Here is a 20,170-nt window from a genome sequence, read left to right on the forward strand (position 1 = left end):
TAAAGCTGGCTAAGATAGTTCATGACCCTGAATGGAAACCCATTTCTGTCAATATTGAACATGGATGAAGACAATCCAATATAGGTTAAATGTTAATAAAACGGCCTTTGAAAAAAAATGAGTTAACCTTCACCTTACAAATGACTTTTTTTTTAATTTTATAATTTGTTATCATCTTCTTTATTAAGAGAGGATGACTGAGCCACTTTCTATAATTAACCTAATTAGAAACATTCCAGTTGCAGATGAACTGGTAAAAGACTGATGTCTTAAAATAACCCATGGTTAGTCCTGTTACAGTCTAAGACTAAAATTAATTCTTTGCCTAGTAAAAATCTAGTGAGTGTCTTTTTATAAGTACTAGCCACTACTAAGACAAAAGTGCCAAAATGTTTTCATAATTGTGTTTATACATTTAGTGAATTCAAATACGTAATTAATCCCCTGCATTCTTTTTGAGCAGACATCTTTAAAGTCAAAGCAAATGTATTTTAAATTCACATCAAAAGCTAAGTAAAATCCTTTGTCTGTCTGACACTTTAAAATGATATGTGATCAGAGCATATGGAATATGCAGGGAACTATAAGATTGCTATCATGAGATTGTAACGAGAGATTTAATTTTTTTAACCATATCCCATTCTCATCACAGTCTTTGTCATGAGAATAGATTAATTTCAGCCAATGTTTGTTCTCATTGCAGGTTTTGTCTGTGTAATGCAGTTTCAGAATGTTAATACTGGATAGATCCCAYACTGGATTGAAACCATATGTAGACAGGAAAGGGGCAAACGCTTTTGCCCTAATTTTGATCCCACTGTAATGAGGTTTTGAAAGCAGGAGTCAGATACTACTGGGTTCATCTTCTGCCCAGCARACACTGTGAAAAGAGGATCAAATGGAAAATGGACTAAGATAGTAACGAAAAATGCTCCCTTTTTCTCATCAAAGGTAACATAAGTGATATATTACCTATTTGCAAAATCCTGTCTCACCAAAGTTAGCAGGATTTTTACCATCAGTTTCATGCGGTCAGGTTTAGAAAAAGAAAGGGAGAAAATATTGTGTGCTTCTGTACGCATCTGTCATACTGTACAAAGTTTGTGTCACTCCACTATTTGGGCTCTCCTTTCACTATCAGCAAAGCTTCTCCTTCAGCTAAAAATACCTCTTTGGAAAAATATCCTTTAAAATGGCTGAGTTAAATGCCAAGAATCCATTATCCCCAAATATAAGCAAAATAAAAAAGAGTTTGGGTAGTCCCCAAAAAGTGGAACTTACTGATTCTTTCCACTCTACTATGCAATACCCTTGAACCTCTGAGCATTTTCTGACTGGTTTGACTGGTTGGTCATATCCTGCCTCTCTTCATGGTCAGAGCAACTATAAGCCATGAGGGGAATAAATGATAATTTACCTACAAAAATTTTATTTCAATTTTTACTTGTTTATGGACCAGGGGAAACAGCTGTAGTAACTGGAGAATGTTAATCAGCATCTCATATATTTGGTACTCATATGCTTATAATCATGCAGTCTCCTTGTGCAAGTGTTGTTTTTGCATTTTTCTATGTGGTATGCATTGGTTCAGTTTCTTTATCTAGTTTAACATCTGTAACTTTTGACCATCTACATCCATGTATTTTTCCCCAAACCCTACCCAAAGCTTACATACTGTTAGTTTTACAGGTGAGAATTGAATGCCATCTGTAGAAAACAGCCCAGGAGGAGGATCTTCAGACATCAGAGCGTGTCCACTTGCCCCCAGACCTTACAAGAACTCTTTTAAATAGAGCTAATCCCAGCATCTACTTCCACAAGCAGACTGTGCCTAAAGCATAGAAGGATGCATCTGCAGTCATGCTTTGTGCATGCATACATGAGAGATACATAGTTCTTGAGTAGAGAACTGAGCTGCAGTTCTCAGGAAAATAGGAGGAGTTCAGTCTGGGAACCAAAAACATTAATCCGGTAAGACACACAAGGACTGTTCCTCTTCAAATCCTGCAGCATAGGCTTAATATTCCATGTAAACTGGGACAATTGATAGAGGAAATGAGAAGGAAACATCCCTTATGACAAATTGTTTTCACCTAGTAATTAACATAAAATTCTGTTCTTCTGTCTCATTTGTATTGTTGCCTAAAAAAAAAATTATATATATATATATATATATATATATATATAAAAACCCTGAGCTTTCTTATAATTTAGGCTTCCAAGATACTGTCCAAGTCTCTTTAAAATTGATCAAAGCTTTGGGTCTAGAGTTTCAGTCCAGTCTGTTACTGAAATACTCAGCAGCTAAAATATTCATGCATCATAAATGGGCCTACAGGCATTTTGTTTTCTAGCTCAGTTAAATCCATGGAAAAAAAAATTATTGCCTATAAAAGACATTAGAAGTTCCTCCTCGAGACTTCAGAAGTGAGTCTCAACTGCTGTTGAGACAAGTATTAAGGTACTACCACAGCTGGTGCTAAACACATAGTAAAAAAGGATGCTTAAGGCAGATAGGCTGAAAACATTGTGTCCCTTAGTCCTGCCAGGACAACCCACCATCTTCCTCAGCACAGCACTCAAGATTTCAAAGTAAGCTATTCTAATGCTCTTAACTGTTTAATCTTTCAAATTTAGACCATTCATTAAATGCAATTCATCTTAACAACGAGTTGTTAACTGGTAGCCTAATTGCTATATTTGAAGTGCATGCAAAGCCTCAGACTGTAAGAGCCTTGGAGAAGAATTCATCTCCATACTTAATAAATACGAACAGTTATGCATTCTCCAGTTATTTCCCAGAACTGTCATTCTTTCTGGATCTTCTCAGTTTGTCTATTTTACAGATGATTGTTGAGCACATTTGGTAGGTTTCCTTACTGACGAGAAGACATGCTGCAGGCTTTGGGTACTACAGGACTGCATGAAACAGAACTCAACAAATATTATGCTTGAATTAATGCTAAAGTGATTTCTTTGGGGATTTCATCTGATTTAATAGATTTTCCATTTGATAAAGTAACTAGTGACTTAGATTCAATAGCTATAAAACTGCTTATACAATTTGATGAATGGATATCTAATTCAGAATATAGCACACCCTAAAAAACCTGGATTTTGTACTAGATTCAGCAGGGAACATGGAATTGCTTTTCATGTGGTAACTATATCAATTTCAATGGGTGACATCTAGTTTTCATTAGTATCAAATTTCATAATCACATATTATTTCAACACCTAATTTGACCAGAATGACTTCCCAGACCTCTCAGCATGCACAAAAATAACTATAAAATAGAAATAAGATCAGGAATACATAATTACAGTGTTCTGCAGATGGCATACAAAATTTTCTAAAGAAAAATTTATCATTCCTCATTTTGAAATACATGCTTTGTGAAAAATATGGGATTTGTTTTTAACTGAATAGTCATTATCTGAACATATATCATAAATGTAGAAGTTTTACTGAGACTATAAAACATACAGCATCCTTAAAGCTGCTTTTTGCAGAATATACATCTAAATCTTATGTGCAGTAATTTCAATATCTTTTTTATGTATAAATACATCATATCTTTCATAAGCAGTGCAGTTTGAGAGACCACAGAGACTTGGAAGTAGTCATAAAACAGGAACTGCTACATCTGAAAATCACCTGCTTTGTGGCTTTGTATAGTCTCAGTTTCCATATCCATGAAAAAGGGGAAAATTACTCAACTGAACATCTGAGAGGACCAAAATTCAACTACTATGTGGGCTGGTGTACATCCAAAAATCTACAGTCTTGATTTCCAGTTAAACACTCATGAACAAAGATACTATAACCAGTGAAAAAGGAATAAAAAAAAAAGAAAAAAAAGAAGATTCAGGACTGAAATTCAGATTGACAGCTAGAAGTGTTTTGTTTCTAGAAACTGAAGTGCAATTGATTCAGATGTCTGGCTTTTGCATTTAGTATGTTAGCAGTTAAAAATAAAGAGCTGTGAAAACCAGCTAATATAATTTAGAAGGTCATATACAGATCTGGCATACTAATTACTAATGATGTTAATGATAGCTACACACTTTGCATGCAAGAGGCTGAACTTCTGAACATCACAATGACCTCCGAAGGAGTTTAATGGAGGCATAATCTCAAAAAAAAAAAAAAAAAAAAAAAAAAAAGCAGAAATATGAATCTTCACTTAAAATTCTTTGAACAGACAAAAAAAACAGACCATGGGATAAGCAAAACTTTACAGGTATGAAAAACTATGTCTTTGAAAAGATAATAACAATGCACTGAGAAAAATACATTAGATTTCACTTAGTATTAGAGTATTTAACTTATAAAGCAATTGACACGATCAGGGGAATAGCACAGTGATAGGCATCTAAGGAACAGAGAGAATTAGACATACAGATAGACATATACAGACAGATGCATGAATAAAAAAGGACTATATGCTGTTACTTGACATTTATATTCTACTTGGGCATAAGTGTTTGTACGAAATAGAAAAATTCACCATTCTCAAGGCAAAAATGCTGCCACAGACTATGCTTTCTCCAAACATCAGAAAATCCAACTGAAGGCCATCTGACAAGCCTTGCACATCTCTTCCCCCAGCAACTGTCCTCTCCTTTGTACCCAAACCCCACTTAAAACAAACCAAAGGAACCCAAGTTTCCCAGCCTTTTCAGTTGCTGGAATGAAATGTTGTGCTAAGGTTCCCCCAGGCTGGCCCCAGCGTGGAGACAGCTGCACAACAGCATGGCCACAGATCCACCTCAAGTCACAGGAGGACACACTGCAAAGGCTCAGGTCTATGGCACAGGGGTCCAGCGCCTCCCAGAGCTCACCCATGCTGGTCCTAACCATATCCTGAGGCGCTCTCAACATCCAGAAATTCCTGGCACACATCAAGGGTTCAGAATCATAGCGAGTGCAAGGCTCTAGACCTGGAAATCTCATTTTGCTGTTGCTAGCTCATCACCGTTTGYAGGTCCCTTCTAAAGCTACACAAGAATACACTCAAGGAAGAATTATATTGAGTAACCACTTTACAATCTCAACGCCAATGTGAAAGACAGAGGGCATGCACTTAGGATGCTTTGGTCGTAATCCTTGAACTGGATGTAGTTATTGATCTCTAAACAAATCTATTATAGCAAATAATAATGTGAATGTAGAGGGCTAGTTCTATGCTTTTCACTGAATGCATCATCCTAGCACTTAATAACAAACTTTAGTAAAATGTTGATTAATATTATGCAATGTAGCTATTTCTCTAGCTTGATGTCTAAACATTAATTCAGAGTACCTTACCTGGTTTTAGGTGAGCAAATGGAATTTCACCTGTTAACAGTTCCCAGAGACACAAAGCATAGCTGAAAACATCAGCTTTTATAGTGTACCTTGTACACTGAGTGAATACCTCGGGGGCCATCCAGCGTAGGTTCTGTACATCAGGAAACATCAATAATACATTAACAGTGTTTTGTACCTGGGGAGTGTATCTTTTCCTGTATTTATGTTTGTCTTACTTTCTGTTTCCTCATTTTCTTGCCTCCCTTCCCCCATAAGTTAACAGGTAAATTCATCAGGAAAAGAATTCACCACAGCATGCAAAACTCAGGCAGCAAATTACTGTACTTTATACATAACAGCATTAGGACAGCGTATGCATCAACTCCATAAAGCCAGTGCAATCAGGCTCTAAACAAGAGAGTAGCACTGGAGTTAAAAACTAAACATCCAGACTTAAATAGTCTGGAGACTATGCTATAAGGTCTGAGCATGCCACATTATAATAATTAACTACTACTCCAGCTGGTAGCTGGAATAACAGTGAGGACAACTGTGTTGGGTGGCTGCCTCCTCTCCTGGCATCTCACTGCTTTCTGCAGAAGCTCAGTTTTGAGGCTCCTTCACAAGCAACCAGCCTCTCAGTGGAGTGATGAATTCAGGGTCTTTTTACAGGTTGTTTGCACTTGAGTAATTTAATCTACATTCTCTGCAAGACAGCCCTCCTCAGTGAGGTACCATCAAACCTAGGCAGGAACCAGGCTTGCAGCAGCTGTACTCACTCCTCATGCAGCGAGTGCATATTAACGCTTGTTAAGAGGATGACCACCAAATCGTGGTTTAGGCATGGCATGTTCTAATCCGTAATCAGTGACTGTGATGATGCAAAGTTTCATGACCATGGTGTGACACACAGAATGCATCTGGGCTAAAACTTGTGAAGCCAGTGATACTGTCTTGTAAAAGATGACCCTCTGTGAGCAATGTGTTTGAAACAGAGAAAAGAATTCAGAAAGAAAATCAGTGCTGAATAACTAATTCCCTAGTAGAAATAGGGACCACCTGTCAGCAACATGTGTATGTAAATGGGGCTGGGTGGATACAAAAAGAGGATGCTTTACTAAGGATTTTTCAGGCAATAGAAGCCAGATGAGAACCTCATAAAAATATTATTTTCTGTTGCAGAATAAGAAACTTCTTTCTGAGTGCAAAACAGAAAATATACTTTGCATTCACTGATATCTGCTATTAAAGAGGTTGATCTCCAATACTAAAARGAGAGGAAAAAAAAAAAAGAAAACACAAAGGAGATACAAAGCTGTACCAGAGCATCTTTTCCAGCAAAATATTTCTAATGTAATTTTCTCCTACACGGAGTTTGCCTACATGTTTTATACTAATTATGTGGAACAAAACAAGAAACAAACCCCAGGTTGTTTTGTCATGTTGTCTTCATCCAGGGATTGCAAAAATCTAGATTCTGAAACACACAGAACACACAAAAAAAGTTTTACTGTCAACCCACTACAGATATCCACCTAATTCTACAAAATTCTTGGTAAAAAAAGTACTTCTTTTATGACACTGGGGTTTTGAAAATCCAGGGGAACCGTGATAGCTTGCTTTTTAACAAGGATGCATGCAGACAATGAAGCTTCTCACACCTATACGCCAAATTCAGCACTGGTATAAATCTACAGAGCTCCACTGACATTAATAGCCGTTTACAGCAGCTGAGGATCCATCTCAGAATTTGTGAACTTGTGATTATTTGTACTGGTCAATATAACTTTATCTAGATTTACAACAAACAGTAACTGAGCCCTGCATTAAAATTCAAACCCACAGAAGCCTGTCAGTCTTATTTAACGTCAGAAAAGAAGTGCAGCTAAAAATGACAAGATCTTGCATGAATATAGTGAAGGTGGTATGTGATATATTTTATGATACATAAATAAGTCCCCAACCAGGACTTTGACATATGAGAAAAATACACTTACACTTGCATCTGTACAAATAAGAATATTTTCAGCAGCACCTGAGGCAAGCAGAAGAGAACAGTAATAGCTCTTTCAGCCATTCCCACATGATTCAGGCCTTATGCCATCTCCCTACTCCAGCAGCCTGGAGAACAGCAAGTCTGGGTCAGCACTGCACAGTTAGGGGTCCCGTGCAGATCTGGCCATGCTGATACCCGCCTCCTCCGCTTGCGTTAGCTGATGTTCATGCATTTCTACTGATCACATCTGTGGTGATGTGCCACAGTAACAAGGGCCGTGTCTGAGGGAGTAGTTCCTGAGGCAGTTAGGTCAGACCCATCTCCTCAAACTCTGCCCTTGCACCAGCAAGAATGTGTTCCCACAGAGCACTTCTGCTTGACTGACGAACACCATGCCAAAGCATGAGACACAGATCTGTAAGGTATAACTTGGTCTAATAGCAAACAGACAAAGTTGCTAAGGTCCATAACTGAAATAAAGAACTACATTTTGCCCTCTCAACTAAAATGAAAGAAACCTGTCCTGTTGCCCTGGGGTTTGGCTGGTAACAACCACAGACTTGCACGGTGACACTGTCCTCAGATCCTGATTGCTTCTCATGAAAGATGAGGACACATTCTCTATTAGAGGGATTTTTCACTCCACCTCTTCCTCTAACCTACCATTAAAACCTACTCAAACTGAGACGCATCCACCTCACTATCATCTAGGCTTCATTCTCAGATATACAGTGAGGTATTCCACAGCACTTGCTAACTTACATGAGAAAAAAAAAAATAGGGATATTCTCATCCCTAAAAACCTTTTCTCTCCTCTGTAATGAAATGAAGAGCAACCACACCAACTTTCTGATTTTTCTTAGTCAGCACATGCTTATTTTTAGAGAATTTGAGGTTAATTACAGATCTTTCATAAAAACGCCTCACCTCCAAAATCAGCAACTACAGCATGGCCATCCTCATACAGAAGAATATTGTGACTGGAAAAAAGACAATTATTAGAATAGACAGTTATTTGACAGTGCCATAAAAATAGTGAAAATTTTAAATTTTTGATTCATAGCTTGAATAGTTGAAGTTTTAAGGCGTTCAACTCATTTGCTTGAAAAGATAAATGTCTACAGATAAACCACCTTTAGATACATCTCACATTTATTATCATAAAGTACACAGATTAACTCTGAGAAGGCAAACCCAATACCTTCATAAATGAGAACGTCAGTTTCTAATGAGTATTGAACAAAATAATTTCTGTAATTAGTCATAGATCAATTATAACAGCTTTATTAATTATATGCACTGGATCTCAAGGATGAAGTGAAGAAGATGTCTGAAGATAAACACAGAGATAGCCTTTAAATATAATTATATAGTCTGATTCTTTTCTCTTACATAAGTGTAAGTCCATAGTGTTAACTAAGTCACGTAGATGTACAGAAGGGCAGCAACAGATCTGAAGACTACATATAGGATGGATCACTAGAAGCCATAAGAAATCCATTACGCCGGGGGAAAATAACATTGTAATATTTTAGAGTGATTTAAAGAGATTCTTGCCCTCTTCTCCTCTCCAGAACACCCAGCACTGTCATGGTTTCCATTTTCAATACCTGAAAAAGTATATTAAGTCAGCATCATTTGCCTCAAGTGTCTGTGCTTGTGAAGATATTTCAGTGCGGGGGAATGTCTAAGAAACTTCTTGAGCAATCTGAACCTGCCCTGTTTCTTAGCTGGTACCATGGGCTACCTTGATGTTAGTGAATTAGAATCACAGAATGGTTTACGTTGGGAAGGGTCATCTGATCCAGCCCCCTCCCAGAACTGTGCTAACACCAAGTCAGGTCACTCAAGGCCTTGTCCAAGCACCTTCTGATTATCTCCAATTATGGAGATCCCACAACACTTCTGGGCACCTGCTCCAGGCTCTGACTACCATCGTGAAGATTTTTTTCCATGTTTTTCCTAGTTGGAAGCTCCCTTGCTGCAACATGTGTCCGTAGCCTCTGGGCCTTTTGCTGGTACTTCTGAGAAGTGCCTTTTCTATAACTACCAATATAGGTAGCTGAAGACTATGCCCAGGACCCCTGGCTTCCCTCCTCTCCAGGCTGTACATACCCAGCTCTCATAGCCTTGCCTCATATGTCATATGCTCCAGCCCCTGACCATCCTGGTGGCCTCTGCTGGACTTGTTGTAATGTGTCAAAGTCTTTTTTGTACTGGGATATTCCATAATGTCAGATTTCCATCTGCTTAATGAAATTAGGTGTACTTAGTGAATTTTTACTATTTTATCTTACTATCAGTGAAATGAATATCCTTTGTTATTGTTTGATGGGTACAATTGCAAGCACAAAACATTGTTTATTATTGGACATCATATTAACAGAAATTTAGCAAAGATTTTGTATACCCATTGCCCAATATACAAACAAAATTTTTTAGAAACAGAATCACGGAATCAAAGAATAGTCRAGGTTGAAAGGGACCTCTGGAGATCACCTAGTCCAACCCCTCTGCTCAAAGCAGGGTCAGCTACAGTAAGCTGGCACTCCTCAACTCCCTTCCCCGTCACTTGTAATTTAAAGCTTGCCTCACTAGGAATCTCATTTTGTAAGAGGACCCATCAGAAGGTCTTGATGAGCAGAGGTTAAATATCTATTTTTCATTTATTTTTTAATCTTTTGGGGCACTTCTTTCAGCCAAACAGTTCTGTGAAGTTTGCCTTTAGGAGACTGAGTCTCTTTCATATCAAAGATGCTTAGTCTCTTAGGTGCTTTTAAGAAATGTTACCTTAGATTTAAGATTAGAAATTATTCAGTCACAGTATGGTATCCTGGGTAGGGAATCAGAGCACCAGGGCTTTATCTCCAGCAGTATGCTGATATGTTGTAAGGCCTCTGGTAAGTGCATGGTATTGACAATGCCTCCGACTCTTAGGTTGTAAAATAGAGATAAGGTTTCCCCTGCTTGAAGATGTGCTTTGAGGCTTTCAGATAGATCATTATATTCAAATACAAATGTAGGTTCAAATACTAGGGCAAATACCATGACATCTGAATTCTGTGATTAGAAAACAACATCAAAATGGTTTGGAAGCTGGCTTAAAGATTTGACTTATGAAGAGCTGCCTTAACTTAACTTAAAGATATAGAGTGGCAGCATAGATTTAAATACCAAGAGGAAAGAGGAGTTAATGATGGAAGAGAAATTCTCCTGAAATTTCCGATAACTAGGATTATTATGAAATTTAAGAGCTGGAAACAGTATCAGGTATGTAGGCCTTACGAGAAAGATGTACGACCTAGACCTGCTCACCACAGAGATAATAGCAAAATTCCCCTGAACTTTAGTGGGAGCAGATCAGTATCAGCAGGAATGAGCAGTTACATTAAGTTCTTCTTAATAACAGTAGTGGTATCTTCAAAAAGGGTAAATCAAAATAAGGAAGAAAAATTACTTTTCTATTACTTTACGAATGAAAAATCAGACTTCTGCATTTTGCTTGACATATGAAGCTTCTCTCACTGTTCTACCAAAACACACCAGCACAGCCTAATTTTTCGAACAACATATCAGCCAGGGGATCTCAATTATCAATATCTATGCTGTATTTATTGAACCTCAGGATGACAAATCCAAGTGACAATGCATTGTAAGTTAAAGCCAATGCCCACTGAAAAGTGTACACTGTATGCTTACTGTATGTTGTGCCATGCATGGCACAGTGACAGCAGATTAGACAGCAAAAGAAATAAGATCACTTGATTGGCTGCTACCATGTCTTCTTTTTACTTTAATGTCAAGTTCAGGTTAACACAGAGCACTGGCAAAAAAAGATTCAGACTTTTTTTTTTTCTTTTCCTGAGGAAACCCAGGACATAATGATCAGGGTCTTTAGGATCAAAGGAAAATATTCTCTTTGTGAGATGTCTGCTCTGACATTGCCATGGTGCATTAACAATACATTGTCCCTGTAGCTCCTCATGCACTGCCATCACTCCCAGATGCGCTATGTCCRAAGTCCATTATCTTGAGAAAAATTATACAGACGTATAAAGTGTGAGAGCATTTTGCAGTGCACCACTGAAAATGATTAACCTGCATGATTAGAGAAGCATAGCCAGAGACATATTTGGAAGCATTCCAGGGGTTAAATAAACTGAGGTAATTAGGCTTCATTTTTAATCTCATCCCATCATTAGAGCCATTTGTTTGCAGACACATTTGCTTGAAGTGGGATCACTCAAATAATTGAGTCAGACACTATATAGAATTTGGCTTTCAACAGCCTGATAATAACACCTTGCACTCTGATATAGGGAACTCAGGACTAGAACTAGATGGAACATTTTGATGTACAGGCTAGCCAGAATCACTTGCATAAAAATTAGTGCTAGCAATTCGAGTGCGGCGGTGGAACCTCTCCGTGGCCTTTGCTTCCTAAGCACCCTAGGCAAGCTGGTCCATACACCGAAATTAGCATCCCTGGAGAGGGGTGGTTGCTGCCATGAATGGTAACAAAGAAGAATCTGAGAAGATGATCAGTGTCTTTTACAAGACAGAGTATATATACAGAGTATATYTGGACCTTGGCTAGGGCTGTTTAACGAAGCAGAATTTCCCAGACAGAAATTCATGGGCTGTGTAGCACTGGTATATTAACCCCAACACTTCCTAGAAATACTGGAGATACTGTGCACAGGCTGCAAGTTGACTCATGCCTGTTCCCTAAGCCTGTTCACTCAGTCTCCAGGTGCGATAGAATGAACTGTCTGTGCACTGTAAAAAACACCTGGGATTTCAGACGTATGGCAGCTTGGGTGGGGCTAATGTACACTTCTAGCTAGACTGCAAACAGCAAGACATCTCAGGTAAATACAATATTTGTATGTTAGAAAAACGGGTCAGACATTTATCTCTAAATAGAGAGTCTTCATCTTCACCCCAGACACAACTTCYGGACTTGGGAAGGAGGGAACAAATGCAGGAAAATGGGTCAGCATGTATAAGGGGCAATCTGCCCAGACACCTGGAATTCTCAGAAATTATTTACCAAAGATAATTACTTGTACTGACAGATATAAAAGTGTTTTAATTTCAGTGAAATTTTTGAAACCATAGCAACTGCAAACCTCAGTGAATGTAAAGGATTGCAGGACCAGAACTTTACCTTAGAGTTTTGGCAGAGTTATATTTGGAGGCTTACAGCCAAATCTACTGGATTTGTCCTATAACTACTAGGACCACACCATGTGTGGTGGCTTATACACATTTATTGAGGGTAATGTGAAGAAAATTCAGCCTTTTTTACATATTATTTATTCAAAGACAGAAATGCAATGAAGGATTTTGATAATGTCTGGGAAGAAATCTAACACTACTCACGCATCCATCCTATTAATAATAGGATTTCCACAAATAAGCTTACAAATACAAACAAAACAGCTACAAAAAGATTTCTACATAAGACTACAAATATTTCTTATCTATTTTATTCAAGTTTCATCTTGTGAGCAGATAGGCAGGAGAACTGCAAACCAAACAAAAGCAAAACAAGAGTAATTCTAACACTGAAGCTATGAAAAGGAAAATACTCTGATTAGATAAGAACCAAATGGGCATTTATTATACATTTTCACCTCGACAGCTTCAAATAAGAAAAACAAAAATGGAACACTAACCTTGGAAAAGAATTAATTCTGACTTGGGGGCAATCCACTGTTGACCTTGCACTGAATAGATAACTCCAGAATTCTGGAGAGTCGGACCAGATTTGGTTATAAGAGGCCAGTGGATTTTCCTGAATGATTGAGTGATATTGTCCATGTTACCTAACCCATGGAGAATACAATAATCCATACTGTAGTGTTCGCTAAGGGCATTTCTCTTTAGGTCAAGTAAGGAGGTCAATATCAAAGAATCACGAATAACTGGCAGGTCAGGAAGATGCGAAGGACCAAGAGTTTAAGATTCAGTCCCAAATCTTTGGGAACATGATTCTATATTTAGATTTATTTGGTGCTCAGCCTGTGCCTCTTACATGGTGCTCCCTAATTCCTCATGGGCAAATGTGTATTCAAATAAAAAATAAAAATGGTTCTGTTTTCAACTTGATAGTTTTGTCTGGAAATATCAGGTCTAGAACTAAGAAGGTTAGAAGTGAGAGTAGGCTCCTGTGTGGAGCTTTGCCCGGTCATTTGTCTGGTACCAGCATTCTCCATACCTGAGCTGACCAAACGTCACTGTTATGAGCACCAATCTCAAGTTCAAAATGTCAAAGAACAAAATAAAATCAGGAGCAATTTCAGCATATTCTCACCTCCCTCATCTGTTAGTTTAGGATTAAAATTCAAGGTCAGCACTGCAAGTGTTGGAAAAAAAGAAATCACTCAAACCAATTAAAGTAACTAAATGGAGGAAGTTCAGTAAGCAAGCAGGATGGAAAGAGAGCCACTTGTGGACAGTCACATTCCTACTTAGAGACATCAGGATGTCTGTCAGTTTTAGGGCAGAATGCAGAACTCTCAACAAAGGAGCAGCTTAGAAGTGAGCTATGATTTACCAAGACCAAGTATTTACAGAGTGCACCAGAACAGATCACACTTAGGCAACTCACAACTGTTTGCACTCTCAAAAACACAAGCCTCACTCATGCAGGACATTAATCACAGAAGGGTGGAATGTCCAATTTTCAAGGGTTTGCTGTAAATCTCTGCAAAGGAAAATGCAGCACAGGACAGAAGCTTCCAGGCTTGCAAGCAGAATATCTGCACTGGAAGGATGCTCTGTCTGAACTGATTAGCCCTCCGTAGGGGCAGGCACACATTTTCTGGGCAGACTGCCATGATAATATATAAATGCTGCTTTGTGCTCAGAATTGGTATTCTCATGCAGGTGTATGGATATATGTCTGGTATGGCRGTACCAGCTCACCTGCAACTGATTGGGGATCTTTCACATGGGATTGCATTGAATAAAACCTTCTGCTGACTTGGAAATTAACATCTGAAAAAATGTGTGTTTATAGAAAATAAAATATGGAGGGTGAATTTTCACAAACTGTACTGCTTGAGCAGAATGGAAATAAGAAGATATTCTCACTGAGTAGGAATTTACAGTGGGAAAACCCCATCCCTATGCATTTGCCATCTCCACTGTAACTTCAACTCAATTAATATGGCAGGGGATTTGGAAGCAGGCCCAGGAGCAATGGGTCTCTGCCTATACATTCATCAACAACTGGAGAATATCTGCATATAGAGCTGTGGCATTATTCCAATCCATGGAGTGGGGAAGCTGTATTCCAAGGTGGCTGGTATTTACAGCTTCTGTTTTTGATAAGGAGGGGAGAATTTCCTCAGAGCAACATATAGTACTTAAAAGAATGGCTCTACAAAAGTTGCTGCCATTATTACACCTTGATTGAAACTCAGAGCTGAAGAGCTTCACCTCTTCAACATTGCCTGGCACCTGGATGGCCATTGCCTGCAGGAAGGTACTTCTGAAAGGACAAAATAGGAAATGTGTGCCAAAATGTGTAGCACTAACATCAACTCCATCAAAGGTGGAAAATCAGAATATTATCCAGTTTTTAGAGCAGAGCTTCTGATACTCTGAAGATTGCATTCAATTTACAAATAGTTAGTATTCCAAAGCTGTCTATATGTACAGCCTATATTGTACATTGTGGGTACTTTGTATTCTGTGCTTGTCCAGGCACTGCAGATATCTTTGTTCTCTCAGAATTTCTTTTTTTTTTCCATTTGATAATGATGATGTTTAACCCTAAAACAATAAGACACCAYAGTCTTCCTGAAGCAATCAACACTACAGATACTTCAGGAAATGATTTCCAAGCTCTTAGTTCTGTCTCTCTAATGCAGGTTTTACAGGGAAAGACTAAAAACTGTAGGGCAGCTTGAACTTATCTCCCTCCAGAAGGGATATGGTAAAAGTGATATTGAAAGATATTTCACTTCTTAATAGYTACTAAAAGGATATTGCAAAAAACCTGAATAGCTGTAATCTCTTTTCCCTGCCGTATCCCCACAGTTTAAGAGTGAACAAAGAGCCATCAAACTAAGCACAAAACATCTATTTATAATACATTAAATGTAATCTTTTCAACCCTGCCTCAGCTCTTAGTTATCATTTTGTAATTTCATTAACAAAAAATACAAAATGAAAAAATAGAAACATGATTTTATTTCTAATATAAGCACCAATTAATAGCTGGAATTTACAGATTTTCAAAGTGTGACTGTCTAATTACAGTCAGAGTTTTTATAATATATGTTTGTCTCTACAGTATAGTTTATCTCTCATTGTTTCTCTTCCTAAAAGAAATATGTGAGAATTACACAGCTGATTTCATTTGATTTTAGCTTTCTATAAGCATGTGACAGAAAAGATAGAACACTGCAGTGCTCCTTGCTGTATCTTTCATTAACTACATTTATAGGAGAGAGACGGGACCCAATCTACACCCTGACAATATTCCATCCAGCTGCAGGGCTCACCCTCAGCCCTAACATCCCTACAACAAGCTGCAGAGAAGTTACCAGTCCGCACTCTTCTTCGCTGCCCTGGAGCCTTGGGGCTGCCTCCGGAGGGCCCAGGCATTCTAGGCCCATTCTGCCCTTTATGGGTCCTTTAGGCTTTGAAAACACAGAGGCAAGAGCAAAGCCCCTAGTTTTGCTGGTGTTCTGTATTTGGAATTTTTCTTTGATTTTTTTTTTTTTTTGTTAGCTAAGTAGCTTACAGGTATTTGGCTGACAAGCTAACTTTTTTCAAAAGTCCTGTAAGGTCACGATGTTGCAAAAATATATACATATAAAAAAAGAAATGAAAATGGAGAGATCTTCCACATAGGGGACTCTACATCAAATAAAATTTTGGTTTCAGTTCTCCACAAACACTGGAGCAACGCTCCAGACCAGAGTSCTGGCATTTGATGCAAGTGGTAGGTGGGCATAAAGGCAGTGAAATACACAGAAAATCTATGTCAGCAACCTGCCACTCTGCCAGTCTTTTGAATGACCCAAATTCCTGCCAGTGCTCTTAGTCTCCTGATCTTTCTAGAGTTAGGAGCCAAGTGGGAAGGATGGGGAGCTGGAGCCAGGGAGACAGCTCTGGTGACCTCCCTGCCTGGATGAAGGAAGAGTTTCGGGAGAGCAAGGGGACAGATAGGATTTGATTCAATTCATTTCAGTTGGTGTGAAGGTGCACCATCTGCAAGCGCTGTAACTCACTGTTGGACACATCCCCAAGCTGTAGGAAAGGGGTACTGGCAGGGGAAAGAGCACTAACCCATTTTTCCCACACAGTGCATTCAAGAGATTACAACCAGTGCAATTCACTTTCTGTATGCTCACCAGCGTTTGTATGTTGGCTTCCAGGGTGGTTAATACAGTGGGGACAGAGCTAAGCACCTCTGCAGTGGAACAACATGCGTTGCTATAGTTTGAGCAAAAAAGTCTCAAGAATCTGGCTAGAACTTCAGGAACTTCACTGGGGAAACTCATGTTGTGAGTTGTGTTCAAGAAGTCTGAAGAAATTGTTTATGACTTGGAAAGCCAGACATGAGCACACAGCATCTATTTAACATAGCAAAATTGAGGTTAACTAAGGAGTTAAGAATGTAAGCCATACTCATAGCAGTATGTAACTTCAAATTGGAATTATGGTTTACAGTGGCTAAAAAACTCAAGGTGAGCACCTACACTGTGGTCATTAGGAGCAAAAACGCAAAGCTTGCCTATAGAGAGAGATAACACTAAGCAGCCTTTTTGGAAGGCATCTGCTTTACATTAGAAGACTAAAAGTCCTCTGCATAATCCAAGTGAAGGTGAGGAGGCCACTTGATAGATGTTGATAGATCTAGGGCAACTGAGACCTTTTTAAGAAAAAGCAATCAATCAAAAGATTGCTGGATTATCTGTCAATTAATTCTTGAATCCACATTAGCAGACCTTCTGAAAAATATGCATTAGTCAACAAAACTTACTGCCCACATTATACATGAAATCAGACTCTGAAATGATTGTTTCCAAAAGTAGAGGACTGGGTTTGTTGTCTCACATAATATTTCATAGTCCTAAATTGACAAGATGACTAAAATGATTCTTTTTGGCCTTACTATCTGCAGAGCAGGATGAACAAGTATTATTAGCCTCTGGAAGACTAAGTGGTTTGAAAATACCTCCCAGCTGAGAAAAATGATGTGCTTTCATTTCTAGCTGTTTAGAACAGGCCATTTCAAAACTAAGTTTGTTTTCCAGGCTTTAGGATCATTTCAGGCTCATGTCTTGTTCAACAGGACACTCTCAACTGAGGCTTTTTTAGAAAAGAAGCTGAACTGTAAGATACGAAGGTTTGCAAAGCCTTAGTTAATAAATTGTGAAAAACAAGAGGTAATAGTTTTCATGTAAGGATAGCTACTAGTTAGACCAAAAGGTGATCTGACTCATTTCATTGTATCTACACCTTTTGAGATCCTTTGTTCTTAACCTTGTAGTGGATTTCAATTTCAATTCAAGATTATAAATGGCTGTACCCTGCAAGGGGCTTTGATTTAAGAGGATATTACTCTACACAAGCATCTGATGTGAGCCATAGTACATACTGATTTCACCAATGTTCAAATTACTTTTCTTGTAATATTGACTTTTTTTGTGCAAAACCATATACGTGTGGGCAGAACAGTCTTTACATTAAAGAGTCTGGCTTTCAAAGCAGCTAAAAACATTTCAGTGCTGCCCTTCTAAACTCTGAGCAATGTTTCTGAATGACATGTTGCAAGACTGTTAATATATCATATGAGCCACTAACTTTCATTTGACTCATGTACAGCAGACCCACTGAGTTTCCTGTGAATTGAGGTTTTCAACACCTCTCATAAGCATGATTCTTGTTTAGGTGTAGAAATACAGATTTAATTGTTTAACACAAGACATCCTGGTTTAAAACCTTTGCTATGATTGTTTGCCATCTCTTCTGTATTTAGAAATGTAAAAAAACTAGATTGGTGCATCATAAACAAATGTAATTTCTTAAAATGCTGAAATAAGGTTTGAGTTTGATCCTGATTTCTAATTTGCTTCTAGGGCTCAAGACAGAGGATATTATGGAATTAGGAATATTCTAGCAGGGGTTGCTCAAGAGAACGCGCAGAGAAAAGCACTAGGAAAGTGCCGTTGCCAGTCTGCTCTAGAGTAGTGTCTATCCAGACGAATGCAGACAGACGTTATTCTCCCTTGGGTTCCCGACTGGCCAGCTCTGAGGCTGTGTGTGTTGATGCAGGGCTGCGTTCAATACACTCTGCCTTTTCAGCACAACGTTTAGCTGAGGCACAGTGCCACAGGCATTCTTCTTTTCTAGCAAGCTCAGTGCAGAGACAGAGAAAGTCATGCCTGTCTACATCTGCAGGTAGGCATGTCTGAAGTGTTTCCAAGGCTGCTATTTGCTTTCCTAGAATTCATAATAGGGTCGTATTTTTCCTCCAGGCAGGATGCTGTCTCTTGGTCTTCCCTCTCTTCCTCTCCCTCTGGTCAGCTCCCTACAGCTAATGTTGTAGATCATATGCTGGTTAGCATCACAAGAGGCTGCTTCTCCTTTGCATGAGTGGGGAGAATGGGATGGTTCCTTTTTCCCCCTTTCTGCTTCTCTGACTGCTTCACTAAATTTTATTCCACATAAACGTATGGCTATAAGCAAAACTGGAAGATAGTATCTGAACAGATGGTTACATACCCCTTTTTCTCTATAAGGGGACACAGCAAAAGGAAGATGGCTGATCAGAAAAGCCTGTGGTTTATATGAGGGTACAGGTGCTTCATGGGGTTTGCTAAAAGGAGAAGATCCAAAGAAAACATCATAACATGAAGAACGGCTCATGTTCATGCAGTCTGAGACTCTCTACATGCTCTCTCAACACACGGACACAACACAGCCACCTCTCTCCTGGGCCACAGTCCAGATGCAGCATGCGAGAAGGGGTGATTTGCTGATGATACCCATGGCACATGGGTAGTAGAGCGGAAGAGAAACTTGCTACTGTATCACGAACAAAATCAGTGCCACTGAGCAGGGATATAAAGTCAAAGTACCTATAAGTGTTGTTTCTTCAGCTTTGCCCTTCCCTTTTTATGAAATCTAATGTCCCTAATACACCCTTCATCAGGCAGCAAGACACAGGGCCATCTCATGCACTGGAAAAAAGATACTCAATAGAATCCATTTGTTACGATTGTTAGAACTGTAACAATGAATCAGAATTCATTATTATGCTAGAAGGATGTCTGGAGATACGTTTTTCTTTCAACACACTTTGAAAAAGCTTTAGGGATTCTRATTTCCAGGGAGAGACTTTGTAGTACTCACATAAAATAGAAAATGGATGGAAAACTTGTGAAGAACAGGTACCAGGAATTAATAAAACTGAAGCTTTGATTATTTTTATTTGTTTGGTTTTGGTTCTGCGTTTGATCAAGATAAAGCACTGCCAGCAGCCAAATGAAAAAGGAATTCAATGCATGTTCAAAAGAAAATGTTACCCTTATGCCAATTTGTAAAGATCAACTCAAATATGTCAAAATTTTGTGAAGTCAGGTTCTGAGGTAGCTATTTTATATGCAGCACAAATTAGGATTATGTAAAAGGTATTTGTGACATTCTAATCAGCAGGGAAGGATCTGCATGCCTAGGAGGAGTTAAAATACCTTTAAATGTGGAGATTGAGGAGAGAGAGATCCGCACAGCAACAAAGCTTTATATTCTGCTACTAGTCAGTTCCTGAGCATGTTTTTGTGCGCACTGTGCCCTAGGCTGGATCTGTTCTGCCCAGGGACGAGGGTCCCTTACACCCTGCACAGGAGAACTGC

General features: G+C 38.7%; 1 protein-coding gene across 1 annotated transcript in view; it reads right to left on the reverse strand.

Moving 5' to 3' along the window:
• LOC112970317 (serine/threonine-protein kinase TNNI3K) overlaps positions 1 to 20,170 on the reverse strand; it is a 109,625-nt gene that overhangs the window by 27,457 nt on the left and 61,998 nt on the right. Inside the window, exons 19-21 of the mRNA XM_026074573.1 lie at positions 8,217 to 8,269; positions 6,718 to 6,770; positions 5,312 to 5,444 (exon numbers count right to left, since the gene is read on the reverse strand). Of these exons, the coding sequence (XP_025930358.1) occupies positions 5,312 to 5,444; positions 6,718 to 6,770; positions 8,217 to 8,269 (239 nt within the window). The remainder of the gene's footprint in view (positions 1 to 5,311; positions 5,445 to 6,717; positions 6,771 to 8,216; positions 8,270 to 20,170) is intronic.

Source organism: Apteryx rowi, unplaced genomic scaffold, assembly GCF_003343035.1.
Source record: "Apteryx rowi isolate R43461 unplaced genomic scaffold, aptRow1 scaffold_39, whole genome shotgun sequence".
NCBI lineage: Eukaryota > Metazoa > Chordata > Aves > Apterygiformes > Apterygidae > Apteryx > Apteryx rowi.